At 39.2% G+C, this 24,959-nt stretch overlaps 2 protein-coding genes across 10 annotated transcripts in view; both read left to right on the top strand.

Moving 5' to 3' along the window:
- Positions 1-2,710, top strand: part of LOC105930946 (kinesin-1 heavy chain) — a 31,476-nt gene extending 28,766 nt beyond the window's left edge. For both annotated transcript variants that reach the window (XM_012869407.3, XM_021319920.2), the window contains exon 26: positions 146-2,710. In XM_012869407.3, the coding sequence (XP_012724861.1) occupies positions 146-149 (4 nt within the window). In that variant the 3' untranslated portion in view covers positions 150-2,710. The remainder of the gene's footprint in view (positions 1-145) is intronic.
- Positions 2,711-6,750: 4,040 nt separating this feature from the next.
- LOC105930942 (rho GTPase-activating protein 12) overlaps positions 6,751-24,959 on the top strand; it is an 89,098-nt gene continuing 70,889 nt past the window's right edge. For 5 of the 8 annotated variants that reach the window (XM_021319918.2, XM_012869403.3, XM_012869400.3 and 2 more), the window contains exons 1-2: positions 6,751-7,013; positions 20,912-21,677. In XM_021319918.2, coding sequence (XP_021175593.2) covers positions 20,985-21,677 — 693 coding nt within the window. In that variant the 5' untranslated portion in view covers positions 6,751-7,013; positions 20,912-20,984. The remainder of the gene's footprint in view (positions 7,014-20,911; positions 21,678-24,959) is intronic. The other 3 variants (XM_021319919.2, XM_012869405.3, XM_012869404.3) reach the window with 1 other exon arrangement.

Raw genomic sequence — 24,959 nt, 5'->3', positions numbered from 1 at the left:
GCTATACGTCTATTGATATATATCATTATTAAATTATCGTCCAGCCCTACGATCCGCTATTTTTCCCCCCTATATACTCCAGTCTTACTCAGTCATGAATTGGAAGGAAAACTGTGCTCACTTTTCCGTTGTTTTTCCTCTACAGCTGAAGAGCAGCAGAGCAGAGGAACGACACCACAGAAGAAGCCAACGTCACCCACCTGCCCGCCCACCCAGACAACCTGTCATTCCATTACAGCAAAGAGGCTCCACGCCGCCGAGGAGTTCGGATTTATAAATATATAAATATATATAAATATTCCCGGCCTGTACAGCCCTCCCCCACCCCTACCCCTCCCTCCCCAAACACCCCCACCCACCCCTCTCCTCTCCTCCACTTCCCATTATCAACACCTCTCTCTTAACGGGATATAATACGTTTAAAAAGAAAAGGAGGGAGAAAAAAAAGAGCGATTTTAATTTACGAGGAAAAAAAAAAAGCAGGATAATATTCTCACTCAGCGAACCAAACGCAGCGTCGAGCGCAGGCCTTTTCTTTGCGAGCGAAAACGGTGCACGATCTCGAATGTTTAAGCTTCGTTTTTTTTTTGTTTTGCACAGTCCGCCGTCGTCGTCGTCGTCGTAGTTCTGCACTGTGCCAAGCTGAATGTAAGCGGTAGCAAGAAAACAAAAAAACACCGAAAACGGCAAGAAAAGCAAAAATACGCAAAAAAAAAAAAAAACAAAGAAAGAAAAGAGCTCGACCTTATAGGATAACTTATGTACATTTCATTACGATTATGATTACTATCAGTTAACCACGGTTTTCTCTGTATAGATTTTACATGCGTCATAAAGAAGGGGGGGGGGGCACACGTTTCGCCCTGCGGCGGGAGAGAAAGCTCGCAAAGGAAACGGCTTGAAAAAGAAGGATTTTAAAAAATAAATAATAATAATAGTAAAAATAATGAACAGCCGTACTGTAGATGTATTTAATCTAAACACCTGTGGAGGCCATTTGTTTTCTTTTTTTTTTGTCATGAAGTTAAATTAAAACCGTTCGTTGGAAGGATACGAATAACGCAGAGGGATGAATGATGAGAGCGATCCGGTTAACACAAAGCTTCCACCTCTAAGCCTACACTAAGTTGCTACACGTACTGTTTTTAACTCATCTAAGTGGGCGACGTCGCTGTCGATGGACTCTATTTATATATTTCAGCACGCAGACGGCAGCCGATCAGACAGACGCTCACTCTCGGTCCTGTCCCAGCCGGGTCCCGATCACTCCCTCACCTGTCCTATAAAGACCTGATCCATTTGTTTTATTTCTTTTCTAAGGGTGCCTCGCTTCTTCATTCATCTTCTTCCCTACTTTTTTTTTTTTTTTTTTTTTTGTGTGTGTGTGTGTTATGCTGGGTTTCATATGCTCTGGTCTGTTATACAATAGATGGTGTAGATGTTTGACAGCAATGTGGGGAACCGGGGTGTGCATCGGTTGATGGATCAGACCCTCGCTGCTGATCAGCCAATCAGGGGAAAGCGGGGTCTGGCTAAAAAGAAAGAAAAGAAAATCCACAAATTGCACAATAATCTTCTGTCATCATGTGGAAGAAAGGGTCTATTTAACTAAATGTAGCCAGCGGGTGTCGGATTTCTTTAGTGTTTTTGTCGTATTTGTTCTATATATATATATTTTTTATGTTAGTTCCCATCACATCTGTTTCTCTTAATCACGTTAAGCCCCGGTGCATTGGCAAAGCAAGCTGATGGAGATTGTAACCCCAGCATGAGGACACTAACACCTTGCATAAGTGCAATATACTGTAAGATACACTGTATGTCGGTCAGAGTGTGGATTTGCTGCGCTGCTCCTGCCACGCCTTGTTTTTGTTACACGTTGAAAAAAGCTTCTTTCATCACCGGACAGCTGAAACATAAAACGAGCTCCTTTTCTTTTTTCCTTCAGTGTGAACGCTGAAGAAGGGAGGGAGGAAATCTCCTTTTTCAGTTTTAATTATGGAAAAAAGCGATTGAAGAAGCCTCCGTGAAGAGCAGTGGAGCAAATCCAGCGCCAAAAGGTGTCGCGTTAAAGACAGGAAAGTCAGGTTTTTGCAGAACGTCTTCTCAATATGTTCAGAACAGGAAGGGGGAGAAAAAGAAACACTCCACATGTGGCTGTTTTTTTTTTTTTTTAGACTGGAGGTATGAAGCAGTTTCCAAAGCCCTGTGAGGAAAATGAACCGCTGTAATTGTGTTTTACGAGCTGCAGACGGGAAAATCTCCCCCCGTGTCGTCTTCTCTGTGTTCATCTGGATTAGTTACCACTGCGAATCGTTAACCTTAAAATGTTTGATATCCTCCTTCCACCAAAAAAAACATAAAAAACAAACTGGATATGAAATGGGTTGCAGAGATTACTTATGGTGTTTACCGAAATTACGTTTTTGCATTGATTCTAAATTAAAACGAAAGTGTAGCCTTTTTTTATTACTGTGTAATAGTTGGTCTTTTTTTTTTTTTTTTTTTTTTTTAAGGACAGTTTGTTTTTTGGGGGGTGGGGGGGGGGGGGGTCTGTCAGTGGACGCGGTACTGGATCATTCCTGGAGAACTGGGGCACAAGTAAAGCAGGGCTCTGATACGGACAGAGACAGGAAGTTAAATGAGATCACAGTTTTGGATTGACTGCATGATGTAAATGTATGTGTGATTAAATAATTATGAGAAAATACCTCCCCCTTCCCTGCCTGGTTACTGGAGTATTTGTGCTAATTATAGACTTATTAGTCCTGTTGGGCAACATTTTTTAATAAATGCCTTTTTCTGCTTGAATTCAACCTTACATAAAAAAAGCACAACACAAACATTTTTTATATTTAGGTGCATCAAAGCAATTAACTCAACTTTTTATAGACAAGCTGAAGGAAGGTTTTATTGTTAAACTGATATAATACCTACATGTAGAGAGATCACAAAATTAAAATTTTCATAAATGCCTTTTTCTGCTTAAATTCAACCTTACATAAAATGGCAGAACAGAAAAAAAAATTTTATATCTAGGTGCATCAAAGCAATTAACTCCACGTTTTATAGACAAGCTGAAGGAAGGTTTTATTGTTAAACTGATATAATACCTACATGTAGAGAGATCACAAAATTAAAATTTTTATAAATGCCTTTTTCTGCTTAAATTCAACCTTACATAAAAAAAGCACAACACAAACATTTTTTATATTTAGGTGCATCAAAGCAATTAACTCCACTTTTTATAGACAAGCTGAAGGAAGGTTTTATTGTTAAACTGATATAATACCTACATGTAGAGAGATCACAAAATTAAAGGGAACACCAAAATAACATCTAGATGTCGATTTTAAATATTCTCATTGAAAAGCTTTAACAGTGGAATTGAGAAGAAAATAACGCAAATGATCAATAGAAATCATAATTATTACACCGGGGAGATCTAGATTTGGATTCATACTCAGCATCAAAGTGGAAAATAACATGACAGGCTGAGTCAAAGTCAGTTAATATCCTCTCAAAATGAGGCTCAGCAGCGCGTGTGGCCCACTGAGCTATATAATACACTGGAGTGCTGATTTTGCCGAAAAACTGAAGTCACTGGCCGCCATCTTGCTACTCCCTACTCTCACAGAATCCCATAGGATTTGCTTGGAATAAAAAGCAGTTTTCTGGCTGTGTGAAAACGTTTCACAGGTAATTCTACAGTCAGTGGATGTACTAACACTATCAACTACTAGGAAATTAGGTGCTGAAATATTTTACATGTTATTTATATTAAATATATATAAATGTGTATATATAAGTACGTGTATATGTATATATATGTATACACATATGTAAATATATGTTTTTGTATATTGTTATTTATATATTTATAAATTTTAAACATATATTTAAATGAATAAAATGCAAAATATTTCAGCACATGACTTTCTCAGTACTTGATAGTTTTAGTAAATAACATAAAACTATATGGCATTTGACATTTTAAAAGTCTTAAGCCCCCCCTGAACATGAGAAAATCCTCGTTATTCGATGCTGTAGCGCACATATTCCATAGTTACTGGGGGGAAATAGGGAGTACCAATATGGCGGCTGGTGGCTTCAAAGCGACTCGTTCAAACAGACGGTGATTAGCACTCCAGTGTATTCTATAGCTCAGTGGTGTGGCCTCCATGTACCTGTATGACCTCCCTACAACACCTGGGCAGCTCCTGATGCCAGTGGAGAATTCAGCAAACGCCAATTGACGTGCTCAGTGTTGGGCTGTAGGCACAGGCCCTATAGATGTGGACGTCGGGCCTTCATTCCACCCTCATGGACTTCTAATCGTTTGAGCAGACACATGTACATCTGTGGCCTGCTGGAGGTCATCCTGCAGGGCTCTAGCAGTGCTCCTCCTGTTCCTCCTTGCACAAAGGCAAAGGTAGCGGCCCTGCTGTAGGGTTGTTGGCCTCCTACGGCCTCCTCCACGTCTCCTGATGTACTGGCCTGTGTCCTGATAGCGCCTCCATGCTCTGGACACTACGCTGACAGACACAGCAAACCTTCTTGCTACAGCTCGCATTGATGTTCCGTCTTGGACTGGCTACACGACTTGAGCAACTTCAGTGGGCTGTAAAAAAAAAAAAAAAAAAAAAAAAATGATGCCTCGATGCGTGACAGCACTGACAAAATGAAAAGGTGACTAAAAGTTCAACCAGAAATGATCTGTGGTCACCACCTGCAGTTAACACTTTGTTATAGTGGTTGTCGCAGGTGAAATTGATTCACAATAAATGTTAAATGTTACTACCTAACTGGTGGCACTGATTCCACAAGGTGTGACTGATTTGGAGTAAAATTATTCTGTTTAGGTGTTCCCTTTATTTCTTTGCACAGTGTGCAATAGTTTCATGTATACAGGACTGTCTCAGAAAATTAGAATATTGTGATAAAGTTCTTTATTTTCTGTAATGCAATTAAAAAACATGAAATGTCATACATTCTGGATTCATTACAAATCAACTGAAATATTGCAAGCCTTTTGTTGTTTTAATATCGCTGATTATGGCATACAGCTGAAGAAAACTCAAAAATCCTATCTCAAAATATTAGAATATTTCCTCAGACCAAGTAAAAAAAAAAAAATTATAACAGCAAAACAAAATCAAACATTTGAAAATGTCCATTAATGCACTCAGTACTTGGTTGGGAATCCTTTTGCACAGATTAGTGCATCAATGCGGCGTGGCATGGAGGCAATCAGCCTGTGGCATTGCTGAGGTGTTATGGATGCCCAGGATGCTTCAATAGCGGCCTTTAGCTCATTTGCATTGTTGGCTCTGGTGTCTTTCAGCTTCTTCTTCACAATACCCCACAAATTCTCTATGGGGTTCAGGTCAGGGGAATTGGCAGGCCAATCAAGGACAGTAATGCCATGGTCAGTACACCAGTTACTGTGAGAATCTTATGTCGTCTCTTAACCACTACCATACTTGTGATTTAGTTTACTGAACCAAGCTGAGTGTTTTTCAAGGCTCAGGAAACCCTGCAGTGTTTCGAGTTAATTAGACGATTCAAGTGATTAGTTGAATAGCCTACTAGTATACTTTTTCACGATATTCTAATATTTTGAGATAGGATATTTGAGTTTTCTTCAGCTGTAAGCCATAATCAGCGATATTAAAACAATAAAAGGTTTGCGATATTTCAGTTGAATTGTAATGAATCCAGAATGTATGACATTTCATGTTTTTTAATTGCGTTACAGAAAATAAAGAACTTTATCACAATATTCTAATTTTCTGAGACAGTCCTGTATATATAAATAAATAAAAAGTAATTTGTACAGTGGTTAGAGAACACCCCCCGGAGGGACACCATGCAGTGCTGATGGTTGTTGTGCTGGAGAAGCTCCACCTGCTGCTGCTCAGTGAGGAAGTCGCACATCCACTGACAGGTGGAGGTCGGCACTGTGAGCTTCTGATGGGGGTGTAGGGTGAAGGATGACGCGTAGTCCTAGGCTGACTGCATCATTGCAACTTGTGGCAAAGTCACCCAACACCAAGATGCCAGACTATTTTGTTTCATTTAAATTGTCATATTTTTGTAGAGCAGGGGGAAAAACAGATTTTTTTTAAAAAAATCTTATAATTAATGTTCTGTCGCTCCAGTGCTTTTGACTTGACAATTTCGGCCCTTGTGCAGAAAAGTTTGGACACCCCTAGTTTAGAGGTTTTACCTTAAAACCATAAAAAAAGTTCCTGGGGTGTGAATACTTTTAAAGTGAGTGTAGTTGGAGGTGGGCCCCTGAAATAAAATCAGTGAACAGGGCCCAGTACAGCTTCGGGGCCGCCTCTGTTTGCATCACCACCGAAACTTTTGGTGATTACCTCACTGTGGGGTTTAACCTCAGCAGGAGTCGCAGTTGGATGCGGAGCATTTGTAGTTCCACATTATTACCACTAGAAGGCGCCTATTCCCCTGTTTGCGTCGGTAACACCTGAGGGGCTCGAACCATGTGCATTCCTTACAGAGAAAGAGGCCTCACTCTGAACACATTTCTCTTGACAAATACCTAAATTAGCTCATGGACACAAAAAACACATCTAGTCGACTGATTGTATCTGTTATGCGATTGATAAGTCGCGGCGTGCCGTATCACAAAATGTTTACATCTTACATCCACATTGTAATAAAACAAATTCTCTTTTCGTTTCCCGTGAAACAAGTCTCGAGAGTGAGACGTCACGGGAGGAGACGATCTTCGCAGAAAGGTGGTTGCCGAAGTTGTCAGGGGGCAGACGAGAGTCCACGGGAAGGAGGACTGTTGTGGATTAACCGCACATACAAACCGAGCAGGGAAGGACGTGTCCGAGAAACTTCAAAAAGACAACTTTTCAGCTGGTGGCAGCTCCAAAGGAGGGGGAAACAAAACAGCAAAGTTTCTCGGGAGTTAAGTTCGCCGAGGAGCGCCGGAGTTCACCGTCCTCTCCCGGAGGACTCACAAGCGGAGACACGTTCAGGTGCGGATCTTTGGCTGGGACTCAGGAATGTTTTAGCCACAAAGCTAATTAGCTAGGCTAATGTTAGCGACGGATTAAGGCAGGACGGCGGCGGGTGAAACTTTATTTCAAGAGTCGTAAATGTGAACTAAAATTAAAGCTGAAGACTTGTCATGCATATACAACGCGCGTCAAGGAATCTTTATAGATTTTAGATAAAAAAATAAAATGAAAACCACGATAAAGCAGAGCAGCAACTGTCAGTTTAACTGGTTGATTTATGTTGCTGCTGCTCTTAAGGAAGTTTAAAACTGTACACTTTTAATTAATGATTAATAAACCTGTCGTTTTGCTCGCACACTTTTAAAATCTGATATTCAGTGACATTATTCTGTTAAAGCAAACGTTGTTTTTGGCTCCTAAAGCTTTCTCTGTGATTCACAACAAATCAGAGTCAGCTTGAGTCTGGATGAATACTAGAGTTTTTTTTTTTTTTAATTTGTGATGCAATTTATCTCACCGTGACAAAAAAAAGCTAATAAAAAAATCCTTACAAATTACCACATCAGATTCACTTGATGACTGACATTCAATCAGATGATTGTCTAAACTGGAGCACAGAGCAAAAAAAACAACAAAAAAAAAAACAAAAAAAAAAAAAAACAGTGTGGTACTTGGCTTCTGTCCTGTGGAACATTATTGTTATGGGAGAGTTACCAAATATATATTTATATTTTTAGGGATGTACAGTTGGCATTAATGGTATCGGCTGATATTAGTAATTTTTTAAGATATCGGTATCGGTCGATAAGTGAACCTGGCCTGATATCAATATCCAACATTTACTTCCCGCTTATTGTGTATGTTGTGCAGGAGTTGGTTGGCCATGTGCATTGTGACTGTGATGGTGATGTAGAACGGAAGCTGAGAAATAGAATATAGATAAATATCGGTCATCAATCATAACAGTAGTATTAAAGGAGCTATAAGTAAGATATTTACTGTAAAATCAACGTAACTTATTCTCATTTCTCACTTGGGATGGAAGTAACATTCCCTATAAGTAATCGGTCCTCTCCATCACCAATGTCTTCGTCACGTTTTTCTCCTTTTAATCCTAGAAGTACGGTCCAGAACAGAGTGTAGCCCGTGTTTACTTCCTGGTTCCTGAGCCAATCATATGAGAGTTCCCAGGGTTCCCACAACAGAGCGCAGCATTTAGTATTTTATTTAGACAAAAGAGCAGCAGTCTGCAAACATGGATGCCAGTAAGAGAAGCAGACCAGAAATAAAACAGAATACAATATTATATCCCTGTCCTGTGGAAGTAAAAATAAAAAGTTTCACAGCAACAACAGACCGTTGAGTAAATGGCGGGTGTCCGTGAAAGGCATTGCGTATGTGTTGTTCCCATATTAGCCACTAGGCGTTATTATTACTTATTGTTCCTTTAATATTGCATGTTTATATGCTGCCATTTTCATATCGTACACTTTTATATGATTAATTGCCCACACAGCGATGCACCGATCAGACCTTTACAGGCCAATGCCAGTTTCCAGTCTTTGAGATCCGCTCTACAACTTTTCATTTTTTGGTTAGTCCGTAACGCGTCACAATCAATTTGTGTAGATCTACTTTAGTTAAAGTTGAACTCAAAGGAAAAGCAGAAGTGTTTCAGGTTATTTACAGTTAGAGATGATTTTTGATGCATCAGTGCATATGAGCCTTAATCTGGGAGAAAAAAAAAAATCTGATATTTATTAAGTTGCTAAAAAAAAGTCCAACAAATGTGTCAAAAAATGTTAAAATTTATTAACCATTCACTAAAAAGGACAATAATAAATACATTTCAGTACCTGATCTGCTGATCACTGAAAAAAATGGCTGAATGATCAGCATATTGTAACATACTGATTACATCAGTTGATATGTTGGCTTTTCAATAAAACACAATTTAAACCGTATGCATAGTTTATCCACATGTTCTTATCCACATGTCAAATTATCCTACTCTGTAAAAATTAGCTCAAAGAAAGAAAAATTGGTGTTATAAATGTCAGCCTTTTTAATTCCCTAGCTTGTAAATGTTGTATTGGCCATAGAAATTAGTTCTGCTTTATTTGACTTTATTTAATACACGACTAAGCTCAAGATGACACACTTTTAAACTAATATTGCAAATACTAAATGCATGTTTTGAACCCTGTTTCATGCTTGTGATCCAGTCTAATCTGATCTATGACACACAAACACCAAAAAGCAGAGTTAGGCCGATTATCTGGCGTCCGAATAAATGAAGCCGGTATTTGCCAGTTTTTTTTTTTTTTTTTTTAAATACTGTCATCCATTCCTGAGCATTCGCAGCCTCTAACCATGACATACGTCCCTGAGCATTTCCTTCGCTGCGACACAGCAAAGACAACAAATCTGCTAAATTAAATAAAAACCACCTGCTCTGAATGTCGGTAAATCGGCTGCCCAGATTTATTTTTCATAAATCTGTGTTTACCAAAAAAAAAAAAAAAAAAACCCAACACAAATTGCTCTTCCAAAAGCCAAAACTTTATTATATGTTTAAGAAATGTTCCCTTTAAAATAATTAGTTGATTGAATAAATTAAGGCATCAAACCCTGATTTTTGAAAAAGGAAGCTTGTTTTTGCCTGATAACCGTAAGACATTAATTATAAATGAATTACGGCATTGAACCAGCCATTAAAGCAAGTGGAAGAGGCAAGGCACGGCAAATTTATTTATATAGCACAATTCAGTACAGAGACAATGCAAAGTGCTTTACATGATTAAAATATAGGAATAAAAGCAAGTAGGGATAGAATGTAGAAACAAAAAAGAACATTTAAAACAGTTTAACTAGAACATTCAAAGGCAATTTCAAACAAATGTGTTTTTAATCTCGATTTAAAGGAACTCAGGCTTTTTCCGCACTTTTACAGTTTTCTGGAAATTTGTTCCAGATAAGTGGAGCATAGGAACTAAATGCTGCTTCTCCTTGTTAAGAGCTACTCGTTCTGTACGCCAACGGTTTTTATATGAAGGGAGCATCACTTTGGGGATCATTATTTGCTCTTTTTATAAACCATAAGCTTGGGGATGAGTATTGTAATTGATAAACACTTATTAAATATCACACACTTTCCAAAGGATCTTCTATGGCTGACATTAGGAACTTTTTTCCCGTGTGTTTTATTGGCTGAACTAAGACTGTGTGGGTGGAGAAATGTGGGACGACCTGCTCTGACAGCGACCAGCAGGCCTCCTCCAGATTTGCCCTTTTTTTGTTTGTGCTCTGGCAGATTGTGTGTGTTCCCGTTTCAGTGGGCTGCAGCTGACTGTGGTTAGCCGGAGAGTGACAGATTGTGGTTATAACCGTCCTAAAGAACCTCAGGGACACGGGTCTCCTGGAAAGTCACGGCGGGACGGCCTAACTAGGGCAGCCTCTGAGGAAAAACCGAGCAGTTTTGGGGCGACTCGGGGCTATATTTGGCGTGTCTGCATGCGCAGGTCACAGCGGGACGGCTCCACTGGCTCTGTTAATTCTTAATGTTCATCATTACCCATCAGTAAAAGAACCGGTTGCTCAAGAATTAAAATCAGTGCTAAAATTATCTGTAAGTCTATGTGAGACCTTTTTCCATTCTGAAACTGAAAATAAAACCCCAACGACTCTGAAATGTTAAAGGCGTATTTGGTGCGTGTAAATATGTGTTAATTAAAGGCGGCACTTTGTGCCATACCGGTTTGCCTTGAGAAGCTGAAAGCTGCGGCGTTGAAAACTTCAGTGATACGCATCAACGTAGATTAAAGAGGAAGTTCTGATCTTTTTTTTTTTTTTTTGAGGTTACGGCCTGCAAAGTTTATAGAAACTGTTGATTATTTTCCAGTTGAGGGCTAGTCAGAAAAAAAGGAATGCTGCCACCTTAAAACACCTCAGTGATGTCACAACATCAGGGATATTTAGTAAACCTTTAATCTGCTGCCGCGTTTGCATTTAAAGGCTCATTTCCCAGAAATCAACCAATCGGCTTTCCTCTTGCTGAGGCTGATTTTCAGTTTTCTTTGAAGTTTTACCTGCTGTCTGTTTGGATTAAAGCACATCAGAGAAAATGAGAGTTTTGGATCAGACATATGTTCACAACCTTTATCTGTTTGCTTTTTTTTTTCCAACTCAGATAAGCGCATAAGACGACAGCTGGGGAAATCTGCACGATTGATTGATGAATCTCTGTTATTTATGTAAAAGTCTTGTTATTTTCAACCATGATCGTGGTAGATTCGGTGCTCTAACAGTAATTTACCCATTTTAAGAGAATGTTTTAAGTTTATCCAGTTAGATTTACTAAATAATGTATGATCTATTGCAACAGTAGCACGTCTTGCTGTGCTTTGCTGTCAAAAGTATCGATACTCTGAAAAGTATTGAGACTCAAACACTGTATCCAGGTACAATACTAATTTGGCATATTTGGAAATATTTTGCATACGAGGCAAACGAAGAAGGGTGCAAACAGCGATTTTTAAAGTAATGCAACGAAGTCAAGCAGCACAACTAACTTGGCTAAACATCTCAATGACCGACCTGGCCTCCATGATGAACTCATACAGGTTAATAAATTAAAGTTCCTGTTCATAATTTGATACATTATTCCTATTACTGAGGTTAGCGGGACTGGTGGTCCTCATTAATGTTGTGCGATTAGCTGTGGCTAGCATCCTACTAGGCATGTGTTATAGTTGGGTTATTTATTTAGCATTTATTTGCACACTTATTTAACTAGCATCAGTGATTCTATTGAGAAATTAAAATATTCAAAAAATAAAAGATTTTTGTTTTTTTACATTTTTTTTATCCATGTGGAAAATGGTATTGAGTATTGAACATTTTCCTGGGTATCGACATCAAGCTGGAAATTTTAGTATCGTGACAACCCTATCTTGCACATAGGAAGTAGTATAAAACTCACTTGCTCCTAGAGTAAGAGTTGGAAGAGAAGAGCAAACACCTCCAAATTGCACATAATTTTTGGAGAGGGACAACCATGAGCTGCGGCGGGAAGGATAGGAGTTCATCGTGTCGTGGGTTGGAGGGTTTAAACTTGTTGGGTAGCGTTGGCCAAACAGTTGCCACCTCCACGTTTATATCACTGTAGAGAACAATGTGAACACCGGTTGGTTTGTCGGCGGGAGTTTTTCTAAGTCCTACTCAAAAGAAATCAACTTGAGGCTTCAAAGATTCAGTGATTTACCCAGACTGACCGCTGCCGAACCGTACAAACATTTTAGAAATTGTGTTGGGTTATTCAGATTAAAAAGGCAGAAATGTCTTTGCAGAAGGCTGAATCCGTATTAAAAAATGTTAAGACGATAATTCAGTAACAATATGTATCGATGGATAGACGTGTGGTGCAATAGGACAAAAAGGGTCAATAAAAAGTTCTATAGAAGAAGAGTTTTCCTTCCTTTTGCATCCTAACCTATCATGTAGGTTAAAACTACATGATCCTCCTAACCAATCAGAAACCCAGATCCAGGAACATGCCGTAGTCAAGCTCTGCCCCCTTCTAAGATGTCAGAGAACACGTATTATTATTATTATTTTTCTTAGTTTTGGTAAAAAGTTGGTTGAATGAAGGGTTAACTTTGAATTCAGTGTTTTTGTGTTCTTTATCTAAAAATAGGTAATTAAGCAATAGCATAAAACGGCCAGGGCTGCACTTAAAATATAAGTTTAGAATTTTTTCATAATTATCAATATCAATCGGTATGGTTTCTATTTTATCAATAGTTCTTTTTTATATATGGTCCAGCCATAAGGTGCATGCGTGGTCTATCATGAGCTGGAGTATGTTTTAACATGACAAGCGTCATTGTTATGGGCCTCATCCATCAGAAGTTTACTTTGTAAATATCCGTAATGCTAATGTGATGATGTGGTAAATGGTTTGAAACCAGATATTAATCTGTGCTTCATCTGAACTTTATAGTATCTACACTGGGGGCTGATTGGACCAGTAAATACCAATGAACACCACTTGTCTTCCTCCACTCTCGGCCCTGCCGGTGAGGATGTTTATAACAAGAAACTTAATGGTTTCCAGTGATGAAGAGAGCTTCTGAAATGTTGCTTTATTTCAAGTGACTCGAAGTGAGAAACTATCCCACTTGGTCCCGTCTTCTGCTAGCTGCATACATAGTTGTAATGAATGAAGCTGCAGTTTCAAACTGAACGAAGAAGACGGAAACACCATTAATTGGCTTGGCGAGTAGAGAGCTAGCGAGGTGGAGCCTGTTAGCTACTACGATATTTTAAATAGATAATTCACAAGCAAAATGTTTGCGTGAAAATATTTTGGGCCGTTTTGTTGTTGGCAAACAAAACCAGATGGATGATATATGCGTAAAATGTTCAAGTTATTTGATAGAAATCCGTCTGAAAAAGGCAGAAACCGGATGTGCCGATTCCGATTTTGAATGATTCAGCGTTATTTTTCCTTAAAGCATAAATGTGTTCAAAATAGGATTTTTTTTCATTTCTGTAATTTAGCCTTTGTTTAACCAGCTTAATCCCACTGAGATAAAATGGCTGTTTCACAAGAAAGACCAAGAAGGCAGCAGCGCAGTTGCGTAACTAAAAACAATAAAGAAATAAAGTTTACAGGAAAAACGCTGGTCCTATAAAACACTCGGACACAAACATGGTAGAGTGCAGTGATTTATTCTTTATTTAAGGATCCCGATTATTCCCTACTACAGTAAGGACTATTCCTCCCGGGGTCCATCCTCATTATTAAAACATCAGTGAGTACAAAAACAAACAGTTCATCACATCCATTAACAGACGTACATCACATTTAACACCTAGGAGTAGCAACTAGGGCTGGGAAATATACCCTAAAATCAATATTGCAGTATATTGAGCAGTTCACCACAAGAAGGATAAATGGACGATAACACTAAATAAACTTTATTTGGGGGTTCCAAAAAAAGTAAAAAGCAAAGCAACTGGACTTGTTTTCCGTATTTGAAGACGTTTTGCTTCCTCTTCAGGAAGCTTTCTCAATTCAAAAAGTCTGGAGTAATGTGGAGTACCAAGCTATATACCAGATTTATTTGGGGGCGGCGGCATAGTTTGGCTTAGCGGGAAAGCGAGCACTTTTATATTTATTTATTCTCTCAGTTCTAGATACATCAATCCAAAATTTTGGTTCCAAACCTTGAGACCTTTTCTGCATAACTTCCCCACAACAAAGTAAATAAAGGAAAATCAGATCTTTTTTTTTTTTTTTTTTTTTTTTTTAGTTTTAGACGTTGAAATGACCAATCAGAGCCGATCATTGAAAAAAATTGGCTTCTACTCGATGTCTGGCATCTCCGGTGTTTAAACGTCTGTTTTTGCTAAAAGTGTTGGCTGTTTTTCCCTTTTTCTTAAACCATCAATATTTGACTATTTGCTTTCGAATATTATGGTTTGACATCTGTTTTTTTTTTATTTGAGGATTAGAAACATTCATAATGATAAATGCAAAAATCCCTGAGAACGTTTCAAAAGCTGTAAAGAGATGACCCGTCATAATTAGGTCGAGTGATATCAGACTCCCAAGTGTGACGGCAATAAAATCGTCTTTCTTTTGTTAAAGCCGTCGTCGTCACTGAAGCAACAGTCCTGCCTTACTTCCCTTCCCTTGCTCTTTCAGATTTCACCACAGTGGGTGTGAGTGATTTCCTCTCTCCGTGATGAAAGTAAGCAAAGCGAAGTAATCAGTGGCGTCCCGGCCTCTGTCAGAAGCCGCCTGAGCCCGGCAGGCAGGAATCATGTGAGCGTCCGAGAGACGGCGTGTTTTTTTTGTTTTTACTACATGTACTGACACAATAGGTGACTTTTTTTTTTTTTTTTTTTTTTAGGACAAGCAAGAAGCGGTTTAAACATTTCCTCACACTCGGAGGCTTTTATTTTCCACGCCTCATACCTCGACTTAGTTTTACCCGTCTGACCACGCCCGCCTGTAAAGCTTATTAACATCACTTTAAATTAAGGTGCCTCCTCTGATTCTGCTGATGGGGACTCCAGGAAGATTTGTGCGGTTTGCTAAATACCGGCGCAGAAGCTGAGACTTAGTCGAGGTGGGGATAAGTGAAAAAGACAAACAGCCTCAGGGTACTTAATCTTCTAAAGGCCTTTCATTAGGAAGAATAGGGCAGACAACATAAAGAGAGACTAAAGAGGCAGAAACTACCCATTGTCTTCAGTCTGCATGACTATCCAACCAGGGTTTCTGCTATGGTTTTCATTTTATGTAAATAAATCCGCACTGCAGTGTTAAAAGGGTGTGTAATGGTGTAATGATCTTTTTTTTATTTTATTTTTTGCTTTTTATTTTAGTTGTTAATACACTTAATAGGGAGCTGATGCGTATTTGTTTTATTTAAATGTTGGACAGATAACTTGTCTCTCACGCTGTTTCAGGTTTATTTATTTTTATGCCACGAAAGATTGACAAATTGCATTTTTTAAAACACTGAGCCAGAAAATAAAGTATAAAGAAATTAAATTCAATTAAAAAAATTCTGTATTCTGGCCAAGTTAATTAACACAAATCACAGCATTTTTTATTTTTTTGAATTATGTATATTTTATTTTTTTAATTATGAAGTTGATCTGTGGCGGGATTACAGATTCATAAAAACAAGCAGTGAACTTCCAGAGTAGTCGGTTTTCTTTCCGGCTTAAAAGGGGCTGCAGGATTTGCTATGAGTTGTTTAAATCAGAGCAACTTCCTAAAAGTCTGTCGTCAGATTTATGGTTTAATCATTGTATCTGGCAAAAGTAAAAATAAAGCAAATCCTGTACTATTTTGAGCTCTTTAGCTGCCGTTCTCTTAGAGGTCGATGGGCTGTATTTTATTTTATTTTTTTAATCTGTTCATGTTTTTTGACCTTTGGTCATTATTGTGGGTTTGGTTTAATACTAGATAAAGATACATTTTCAGTCTGTTTTCAGTTAATATTTTTGTCCTCAGCAGGAGAATTATGTGAACATAGAAGAAAGTCTTCCTGCTTTTAGTGCAGCGGAGTGAATTAGAAGGTCAAACGGTAACGTGAAATGCTTATTCTTCTTGTTGTGAAATCTGCATTGTCCAGTCTGTGTACCTTGTGTTTTTCATTTGGTTAATGGATTTCTCTTCATGGGAATGATTCCCCTCGGTGTCCAGACCAGCCTTTTAATCTGTGGGGAAGTTGCCCAGGGGATTGGGGGTAATCCTGGCACTTTTAGCCTGATCACACCTAATCACTGATCACTGAAGCTACTGTGCATTAAAAAGTACTACGAATTGGCAACTCTCAGACTTACTTTTAACTGCAATAGCTTCAAAAAGAAAACCCCAAAGCTACTATATTTGTAAATGTGTGGCTGTGTAGGGAACAATTTCTGTTATATGAAAATATTTTTTTATTATTTGGAGTTATTGCAAACTATTTGGCTATTTTTTTCTTCCTAACGCCGCTCTATAGTCCTGCCACTGTTGGATGTCATTTCTCCTGTAGCGACACTAGAGGCTACTGGGCTGAAGAATATAAAAGTGACGTTGAGGTCAGAGAAATGACAATCGAATGTCAGAACATTGGTATCAAATTAAAATCTTGCTTATAGAATCATAAAAAAAAAAAACATGCCAAGTAGTTTTAGTCTTTATTTTTATGAGCCGAATGATCAACAAGTCATATCAGAACGTGCTAACGTTAGCCTAGCATTTCGTCAAGCTGCTCTGTAAGAAAACCCTGTGAGAAAGAGGAGGATGTGAGTTTATTAAAAGCATTAGTGGTATAGTTTTAGATATATATTTAAAACAAAAAACCAATAAGACCTAAGCGTGTCACACTGTGGAAGCTATACTTCTTAAAATCTCAAAGGTAGCCCGTGTTACGCTGCGCCATGAACCTCACTAGCATGACTTCACTGCAAAAAGGGAACTAAAAGTAAGTCAAATTTTCTTGAAATTAGTGTATTTGTCCTTGATTTAAGCAGGTAAATAAGATTACCTGCCTATGAAATAAGTATTTTATACTCCTAAAATAAGATAATTAGATATCCTGCACTTGAAGTAACATGATGAAGATGAGTTCTTCCTATTTTAAGTGTAACAATCTTATTCCATTGGCAAATAATCTTATTTACCTGCTCAAATCAAGGACAAATACACTAATTTCAAGAACAGGAGCAGACGTGATGGAGGTGCTCATAGCTGGGCAAAGACGACAGTAATCAGACCTCAGGCACAGCAGCAGCTGCTCTGCACGATCTTCCCTAAAAATGGCAGACACTGCTTGATATTTATCATCGGTTGTCTTCAGTCCAGAGACGGCTTAATCAGCGTCTGTCACACTATATAACCTCACACCAGCGATTTAAGCTTACGACCAGTGACTGTCTCAAGATTCATTCAACTAAATATTTTGTCCACATATTGTACACATTTTTCTGTTTTTGCTTTTTCCTCCACATTTAATGTTTCAGATTATCAAATGAATGTTAGTATCAGGCGTAAATAACCTGATTGAATATGAAATGCACTTTTCAAAAGAGCCATCTAATTAAGAACCGCGTCAAAGAAAACATATATGCTGAAACTGTTTAGGAAGTATCTATAACTCTAATTATAATATTGTTTTTGCATTTTAAAGTGACCTTAATGTCAACATTTAGCAAGGCAAGTTCATTTGTTCTTCACAGAAAAGGGAAAATCAGTTTGGGAAAAGCTAAACATCAGAAATGTTTTCAGTGACAACAGTGGAATTTAAGCATTGTGTTGGAAAATAATGCTGAAAGGAAATTTTTTAACAAAACAATAGCAAATAGATCATAAAAACATTTAATCATGACTTTTTCTAGGATATTGTTAGGCAGACTGTGTTGTATACATTTATGAGGATGTTAAAACTGAGGTAATAATGTAATATATCAATACCCCGCTAGCATGGCCTCAGTTTTTCACCTTAAAAATGTAATTTTTCTTTTCGTTTTCAACTTCTTTATTATTAAAATGGAAAAATGCTAAATAAACTTTTACCTCCTGGTGAGTTTTTATCTGTAAAGAGGAGGGAAGGCACCGGCTGTACAGGAAGCAATCCTCTGAATTTATGACACAAGACAAAATGAGATCATCACTGAGAAACTGGTTGCAGCACCAGTGGAGTTATCTGGGTTATCAGGTTTTTTTTTTTTTGTGTCATTCATTGGAAGCTAAATTAGTATTAGGTTAAAAAAAGATCAAGTAATATACACCATGCATGGGCTACTGTATATATTTTATATAATGTTCTCCTAAGTGTTCAGATAAAATGTTGAAACATAGCGTATACCTTTTTGTTTTGTTTTTTTATCAGTGAGATCCATTAACTACTTTGTGTTTTTATTGGGAGTGAAGTTGTATGGGAGCTCTCTATAACAGTAAAGACAGACTTCACACCCCAGGTTTGTGTTGTAGGAGGTGGAATAGGTGCGTGTTTGTGTGTTTACACATGTGACCTCAGCAGAAAACTATGCGAAAACTCGGCATCAGCGCGCCTGCCGTGTTATCGTACTTACTGTCCTTTAGTACAGAGTGGCGTGAGTAAACAAAGACGGCATGACTTGCTTTGCCGTCCTCTCCCCCTTCTGGATAATCTCATGTGATGATTTCAGGTTCTGAGCTGGACGGGGCATTCAGCCTTTTAAGAGGATTAAATCTTGCGTTTTTATCTCATTTGTTCATTGTAATTGGTTTCACAGAGTCTTAGGCTTTAAAAACCGATTGTGCCTTTGTTTAAATATTTGTTACATAACAGATTCAAAATAGAAATCATTTCTGATTTATCCTTTTTGACTTCTTCTTTTTTTTTTTGGCAGCCTCTTATTATTTTCCAGGGAATTGCAGTTTTAATGTTGCTCTACTTAAGATTTTGTACTTTTTTAACGAAAGGGATTGCAGTCTACTTTTCTTTTCGTTCAAAGTTGTTCTCACTGACGGACTAACTGAAGAACTGGTTTGTTGCTCTGTTGCAGTAAAACACCTACACAGCTGGGCTAAAAGAGTTGACAATAATCAGATGCATTTAAACGTTTATTGATGCTTTGAAATTAATAAAACTTGTGCACTGTTTGCTTCAGATATAATCCATACTGTGATTGAAGCGATCCTGTTCCCACCTGGTCCGCTCAGTCAATCTACCCTCTTATCAGAGCGTGTGTCGTCGCTTGGGGGGGCAGGCCACATAAAATGGGTGTTGTTAATTGGTTCAGTAGGAGACAAAAATATCCGCTCGGCTTATCGTTACGCTGGCTGGCTTTCAGCGCCGACTGATGCCTCGAGCGGTAGTTATTAGCCTAGGAAGCTACGGATTCATGTGACAGGTGTCAAACTCCAGTCCTGCAACTTTTAAATGGGTCTCTGTGTCAACGCGCCTGAATCAGATACTTGGGCCATTAGCAGGACCTTGTTGAGCTTGAGTGCATCCTGAGGAGCTAATTCAGCCCTTTGATTCAGGTCAGAGACAAATCTAAAAGTTGCAGGACACCGATCCTCCAGGACTGGAGTTTGACACCTCTGCTGTAGAGCTTGACTGCATTTGAAGGCAATGCAGTGTGTGATTTTAGGAAGTTTGAAGAGAACCAAGATTTTATTACAGACGAGCAGCAGGCGAGGGAAGAAGGTTTATCGGAAAAGCAAAGCTGAGTGTCATCAGCGTAGCTGTTGAAATTAATGTTAACCTCATGGAGAATATTTCCAGAGGGAAGAAAGTATATAATGAAGAGTAAGGGTCAAAATCATTTAGTAATATATTTTTTTAAAAGCTCCCACCTGATCAAAAGTAACTCCAGGACATAATGCTGCCATCACCATGTTTCACTGCAGGGTTGATGTTGCTTTTCAGTTCAATTCCATTTTATTTATATAAAGCCAATTCATGATACACATGTCATCTCAAGGAACTTTAAAAAGTCAAATTCAATCAAATCCTCCAGACAGATTTGTCAGAAAGTTTCCTATCTAAGGAAACCCAGCAGGTTGCATCAAGTCTTAGCAAGTAGCATTGATGGCTTTGCAGCAATCCCTCATACTGAGCATGCATGAGGCGACAGTGGAGAGGAAAACTCCCCTTTAACGGGGAGGAAAACCTCCAGCAGAACCAGAACCAGGCTCAGTGTGAACGCTCATCTGCCTCGACCCACTTTTGTGTCAAACTTGCCTTTGTTAGGGACGGTTTAGAGCTTCAAGGTTAGTTTCATCAGACCGTAGCAGTTTCTTCCTCGAGGCATTGGGAGATGTGAGTCAGCTTGTGCTGCTGTGCTTCGCAAATGAAAGCATCCAAACCTCCCATTTATTGTCATCTACGTACTTTGATACGTTTATAGACTCAGTCGTCCAGCAGTAATATGATGCTTTATCCACCATGTTTGGCTGAAGACGGGAATACATGCCACATACATCCCAACTTGGGCAAAAACACTTTTAACGTTAACATTTTTATTAGAAAAAAAAAAGATAAAGGCCTTCCGACTATGTTGAATAAATTATAAAGATGCTAGCGGATTGTTTCATCGTCAATGATTATGTCAGCTCTAAATCCAATCCTCCAAATAAAAAGGAAAGTTTTTATCATGAACTGCAGAGCCATGTTTATCAAAACTTGGTTCTAAACTATCAAAACCTTTTTACTTTTTAAAATCTTTATGCTCTTTACAAATGGAAGAAAATCGTAACGATGATATCCATCCTGTTTGACTACATTTGTTTATAGATTCAATTTAGATGCCAGATATTTAGAGCTGTTCTGTCCCACCTAAGGAGAATACAATGGCATTAGGATGTAAAATGAATTCTAAAATATATGTATCTGAATTTGTTTCTGTTCTCTTTCCAGTTCTGCTGCTGCACCATGATTATAACTATTTCCCTCTGATGCTGAACTGCCTTGTGGGACGGTCAGAGGCGTCATGGCGGAGCTGCCTATAGTCCCGGGTCAGGTCTACGTCGAGGTGGAGTACAACTATGAGTACAAGTCCAAGGACCGCCTCATTACCATTCGGGAAGGGGACTGTTACATACTGCTCAAGAAAACCAACGAGGACTGGTGGCAGGTGAAGAAAGACGACGTGACTAAACCGTTTTATGTACCCGCTCAGTATGTGCGGGAGGTGCGCAAAGCCCTCATGCCGCCGCCGAAACCCATCTCGCATCCCCGCGCCGCAGCCGAAAAACCCAATCCACAAAGCGGTGCTTCACTCTGGGTCAAGCCCGCCAACCTGGAGCTGAGCCTCAATAACCAGCCCGCCGAATCCCTCCACAGACACGAGTCCAAGACGCGGCGCTCTCCCTCTGCACAGACCGCCTCTTCGGCCCACTTCAGTCCGCCGATCCACCGCAGGGAGAGCAACCACCATCACCCACCCGGCACCCCCACCGAGCAAGAGCGAGTTCTGGCCGAGATCCTGGTCCAGGGTGGCGTTCCCCAGCCTCACCAGAAAGGGTGCACCCTGCCGCGCACCCGAGCCCGATCGCCGGACCTGGGGAAGGATCCCCTGGACGTGGACAGAACGCAGCACTGTGACTCTGCAGGAGAGGAGAGGCGCACCAACGACTCGGAGTCAGGAGATGAACTGAGCAGCTCTTCTACTGAACATCTCCAGGTAATGGTCACAATCGTCTGCTTCTGCGCGTTACTGAGGCCGTTCCTCCTCTAAGGGCATCTGACTGTGGGGGTTGTAGTTCGAAAAAAGCTGCAGTGTGTTGTTATTAGTCTGAAAACAGCAGAGTCACATTCCTGTTAATGCCAAAATGAGGTAACCTGACTCCACCAGATGGATTTGTTCCGCATATCCATCTGGAAACCTCCCGTTGAAGTAATTTTGGGAAGGGGCGAAAATACTGGTTAGCTGATTGGCCTATGTTGGTGATAGATGGGCCAAATAAACCAATCAGATCAACGAAGCATATGACATACTAACAGAGCGACGACGAAAACACAACCACAAGCCAAGCTACTCTTGCTGCTGCAGGTAAAGGCTCGTTAGCTCAGCAAATAAATACTCTGTAATTCCGATAAAACTTGCTCGATAGCCGCGCTAACGCTAGTTTCATCGGCTGAAGCCGCCATGTTTTTTAGACTGAACTGTCGCGCTTCCCGTTGCGTCACACCTCAACCCGCCTCAAAGCCAACGCTGATTGGACGTTCGTTTGGTGAACTGCTCCAAATTTTCTTTAACGGAAAGTAGCCAGACTGATCTGCGAGTGAAACCTTGAAAGCTTGCGAGATCAGGATGGTCTCACGAGGCTAAAGATGAGGCCTTTCCTAGCAGAACCTTCAGCAGGGTTTCAGCGGGTCATTAAAAAGCCTTAAAAATCATCAAATGGATTTTGTAAAAAATTAAGGACTTAAATGGCTTTAAAATTCATTAAATTAATTAAATCTGATTACCGGTGGCATAAGAAATTCTTTGTTCTTTTCAAGAAAAACACTTGTATAAATCAGCTCTTTCGTCATATATGTATACTAGCGTAAACATGGGGAACCATTTCGGTAACTGCCTCTGGTCGGTCGTAAAGGCGGATGTTTGGAAAGAAGCGTGGCAATATGTTGTCCACCTCCTAACCAGTTGGTGGCAGTACTGCTACCTGATGTAGTTTAGGAAAAGAAAAAGAAGCGTGGGGGCTGGAGGGGTAGAGAACGGGGGAATTTCAAATTCCAACAAAAGTGGCTGCAAAACGAGGAATTCAGCACATGGCTGCAGCCAGCTGATGGTAAAGATGGAGAAGGATTTTGCAGTGTTTGTAAAAAAAAAAAAAGAAAAAATGGAAGAATAAAGCATGGTACAATGGGTGCCAACGCTCTGAGATCTCACACGCAGTTGGTCACAAATCAGCTTCAACAACAGCAACACTTAACAGTATTACGTTACTTTTCTGTAACCAACACCGTCACGTCGTCAGCATCTACACAAATGCAGCGAACGGAAACATGTTGTCATCAGAACGAGAATAAAAAGCAAACCAACTAAGACCCATGATTTAATACTATTTACAAAAAACACAAATTGATGTAGTACAATGTTCTGTAACATTTTTTTTTGTAGCAGGTGTTTTTGCCTCCACTATTTAATTTCATTGGTATAGTCCCGGATCTTAAGGCACTTTCCAGAGTTTGTCTTTACATATGTGTATTTGTCATGGGTACGTGTCGACGGCATTAAAAATGTTACAAATGACATTAAAAAGGCATTAAATTAGATTTACTCATTTCTGCAGGAACCCTGTTAAGGCTCTCAGAGCGACCCGTGTAACTGCCTCTACCTGCCGGGTGTCTTAATGTTAAAGTATGTTGGTTTACATGCAGCTAGATGCATTGGAAACTCACTTTCTCTATGTTTTATGCTTCCCTTCGGAGGTGCAGGTGAAAATTAACATTTATTTTTGGTAAATACTGAGTATGCACACACAAGCTTAGATCTCTAGGGAAATTTAGAGACATTTTTCTATACTTCCTGCAGTAAAATTAAGAGGAAGCACTTGTTTAAACTGAACCACTGTTGGCTGAGGAGCATCTCTTTGGACGGATGCTGCATTATAAGTTAAACTTGTTATTTATTACTTTGTTCTTATAGTAGCCGTGACCTGATCTGATCTCTGTTATCGGATTGGTATTCCCCTTAAGGCGTTTTTCAGTGATTTTCTACGTTTTTAAATTAGCTTGTTGGCCTTGCAAAGCTTTTCATCCCTCTTGAACCTTTTTTTCACATTGGGATCCGCTAATGACCTCAAACTATACTGTAATTCCTCAATACTGTCATCTAAATAACACAAACTAGAGCATAAATGGGCAAAGGAAGGAAAATGACACGTAGTTATTGAGATATTTTAGACAGAAATCTCTGAGCTGTGCCTCTCTGCAGCTTCTCTGTCGTTGGCACGGTCCTTCTCTGATCAATAACCTCCGTGTTTGGTGAGTTTAGGTGAACGGCTTTGTCTTTATGAGTCTGCAGGGGGTCCATCCTCTTTACCTTCTCAGGTAATGGGTTCACCACAGCTCTGATCCACGTTTAAAGCTTGGGATATTGTTTTATAACCTAACCATGCTTAAAACTTCTCCACAACTTTCTCCCTTCCCCCCCGTCTGTTGTGCCTCTGGATCTTTGTTGTCTATTGCTCTCAGACAATCCTCCAGGGTCAATGCTGTATTTTCAGATTAAATTACAGACAGGCGCTCTCTATTTTCTAATTTGGTGACTTCTTATTAGATTGTTGCACAAATCAAGATAAAATTCGTTAAATTTTGCACTTATGGCATGGCAAAATGTTGAAAGGTTCAAATCGCTGCATGAGATTAAGTCATTATTAGATAAGGTGACACAAAACCACACAGCTCATTAAAATCTGATATAAGACCTCTGTAGTTAGGATTAAGAAGAGAGCTTAATCCTAACTACTGTTAGCTGTGCGTCAAAATGACCTTTGAGAACTAGTAAATGCAGGTGCGTCTTAATAAACTACAACATTATTAAAAAGGTCATTTGTTTCATTAACTCAGATTTCTTAGTGAAACACATTATGTTTATTAATCGCGCACAGACTGATGTTCTGTGTTGATTATGATGATTTTATGCTCACAGCTAATGAAAACACGACATTTAGACTGTGGGGAAAAAACAACACATTTTTACAGAAAAAAAGTACGTAAAGGTTGTTATTTTCTAAAGGTAGTTTTAACCTGACAAAAGAGACTAATTGGAAAACATGTTTTTAGCTTTTAAGTGATGAAAGCGCTGCATACGTTTTCCCACAGAAGTATTAAAAATAGCCCTGTAATATAAGGTTGTTCTTTCTGTTTTATCTGTAAAACGCTGGAGCAGCCCTCTGCTTTGTATTTACTAAAAAAACAATGTTGTTTTTGACCTTTTTCTGTTTGCTACGACGTT

Source organism: Fundulus heteroclitus, chromosome 6 (genome assembly GCF_011125445.2).
Source record: "Fundulus heteroclitus isolate FHET01 chromosome 6, MU-UCD_Fhet_4.1, whole genome shotgun sequence".
NCBI classification, from domain to species: Eukaryota; Metazoa; Chordata; class Actinopteri; order Cyprinodontiformes; family Fundulidae; genus Fundulus; species Fundulus heteroclitus.
Note: the sequence above shows the minus strand (reverse complement) of the source record. Positions and strands in the feature narration are given on the sequence as shown.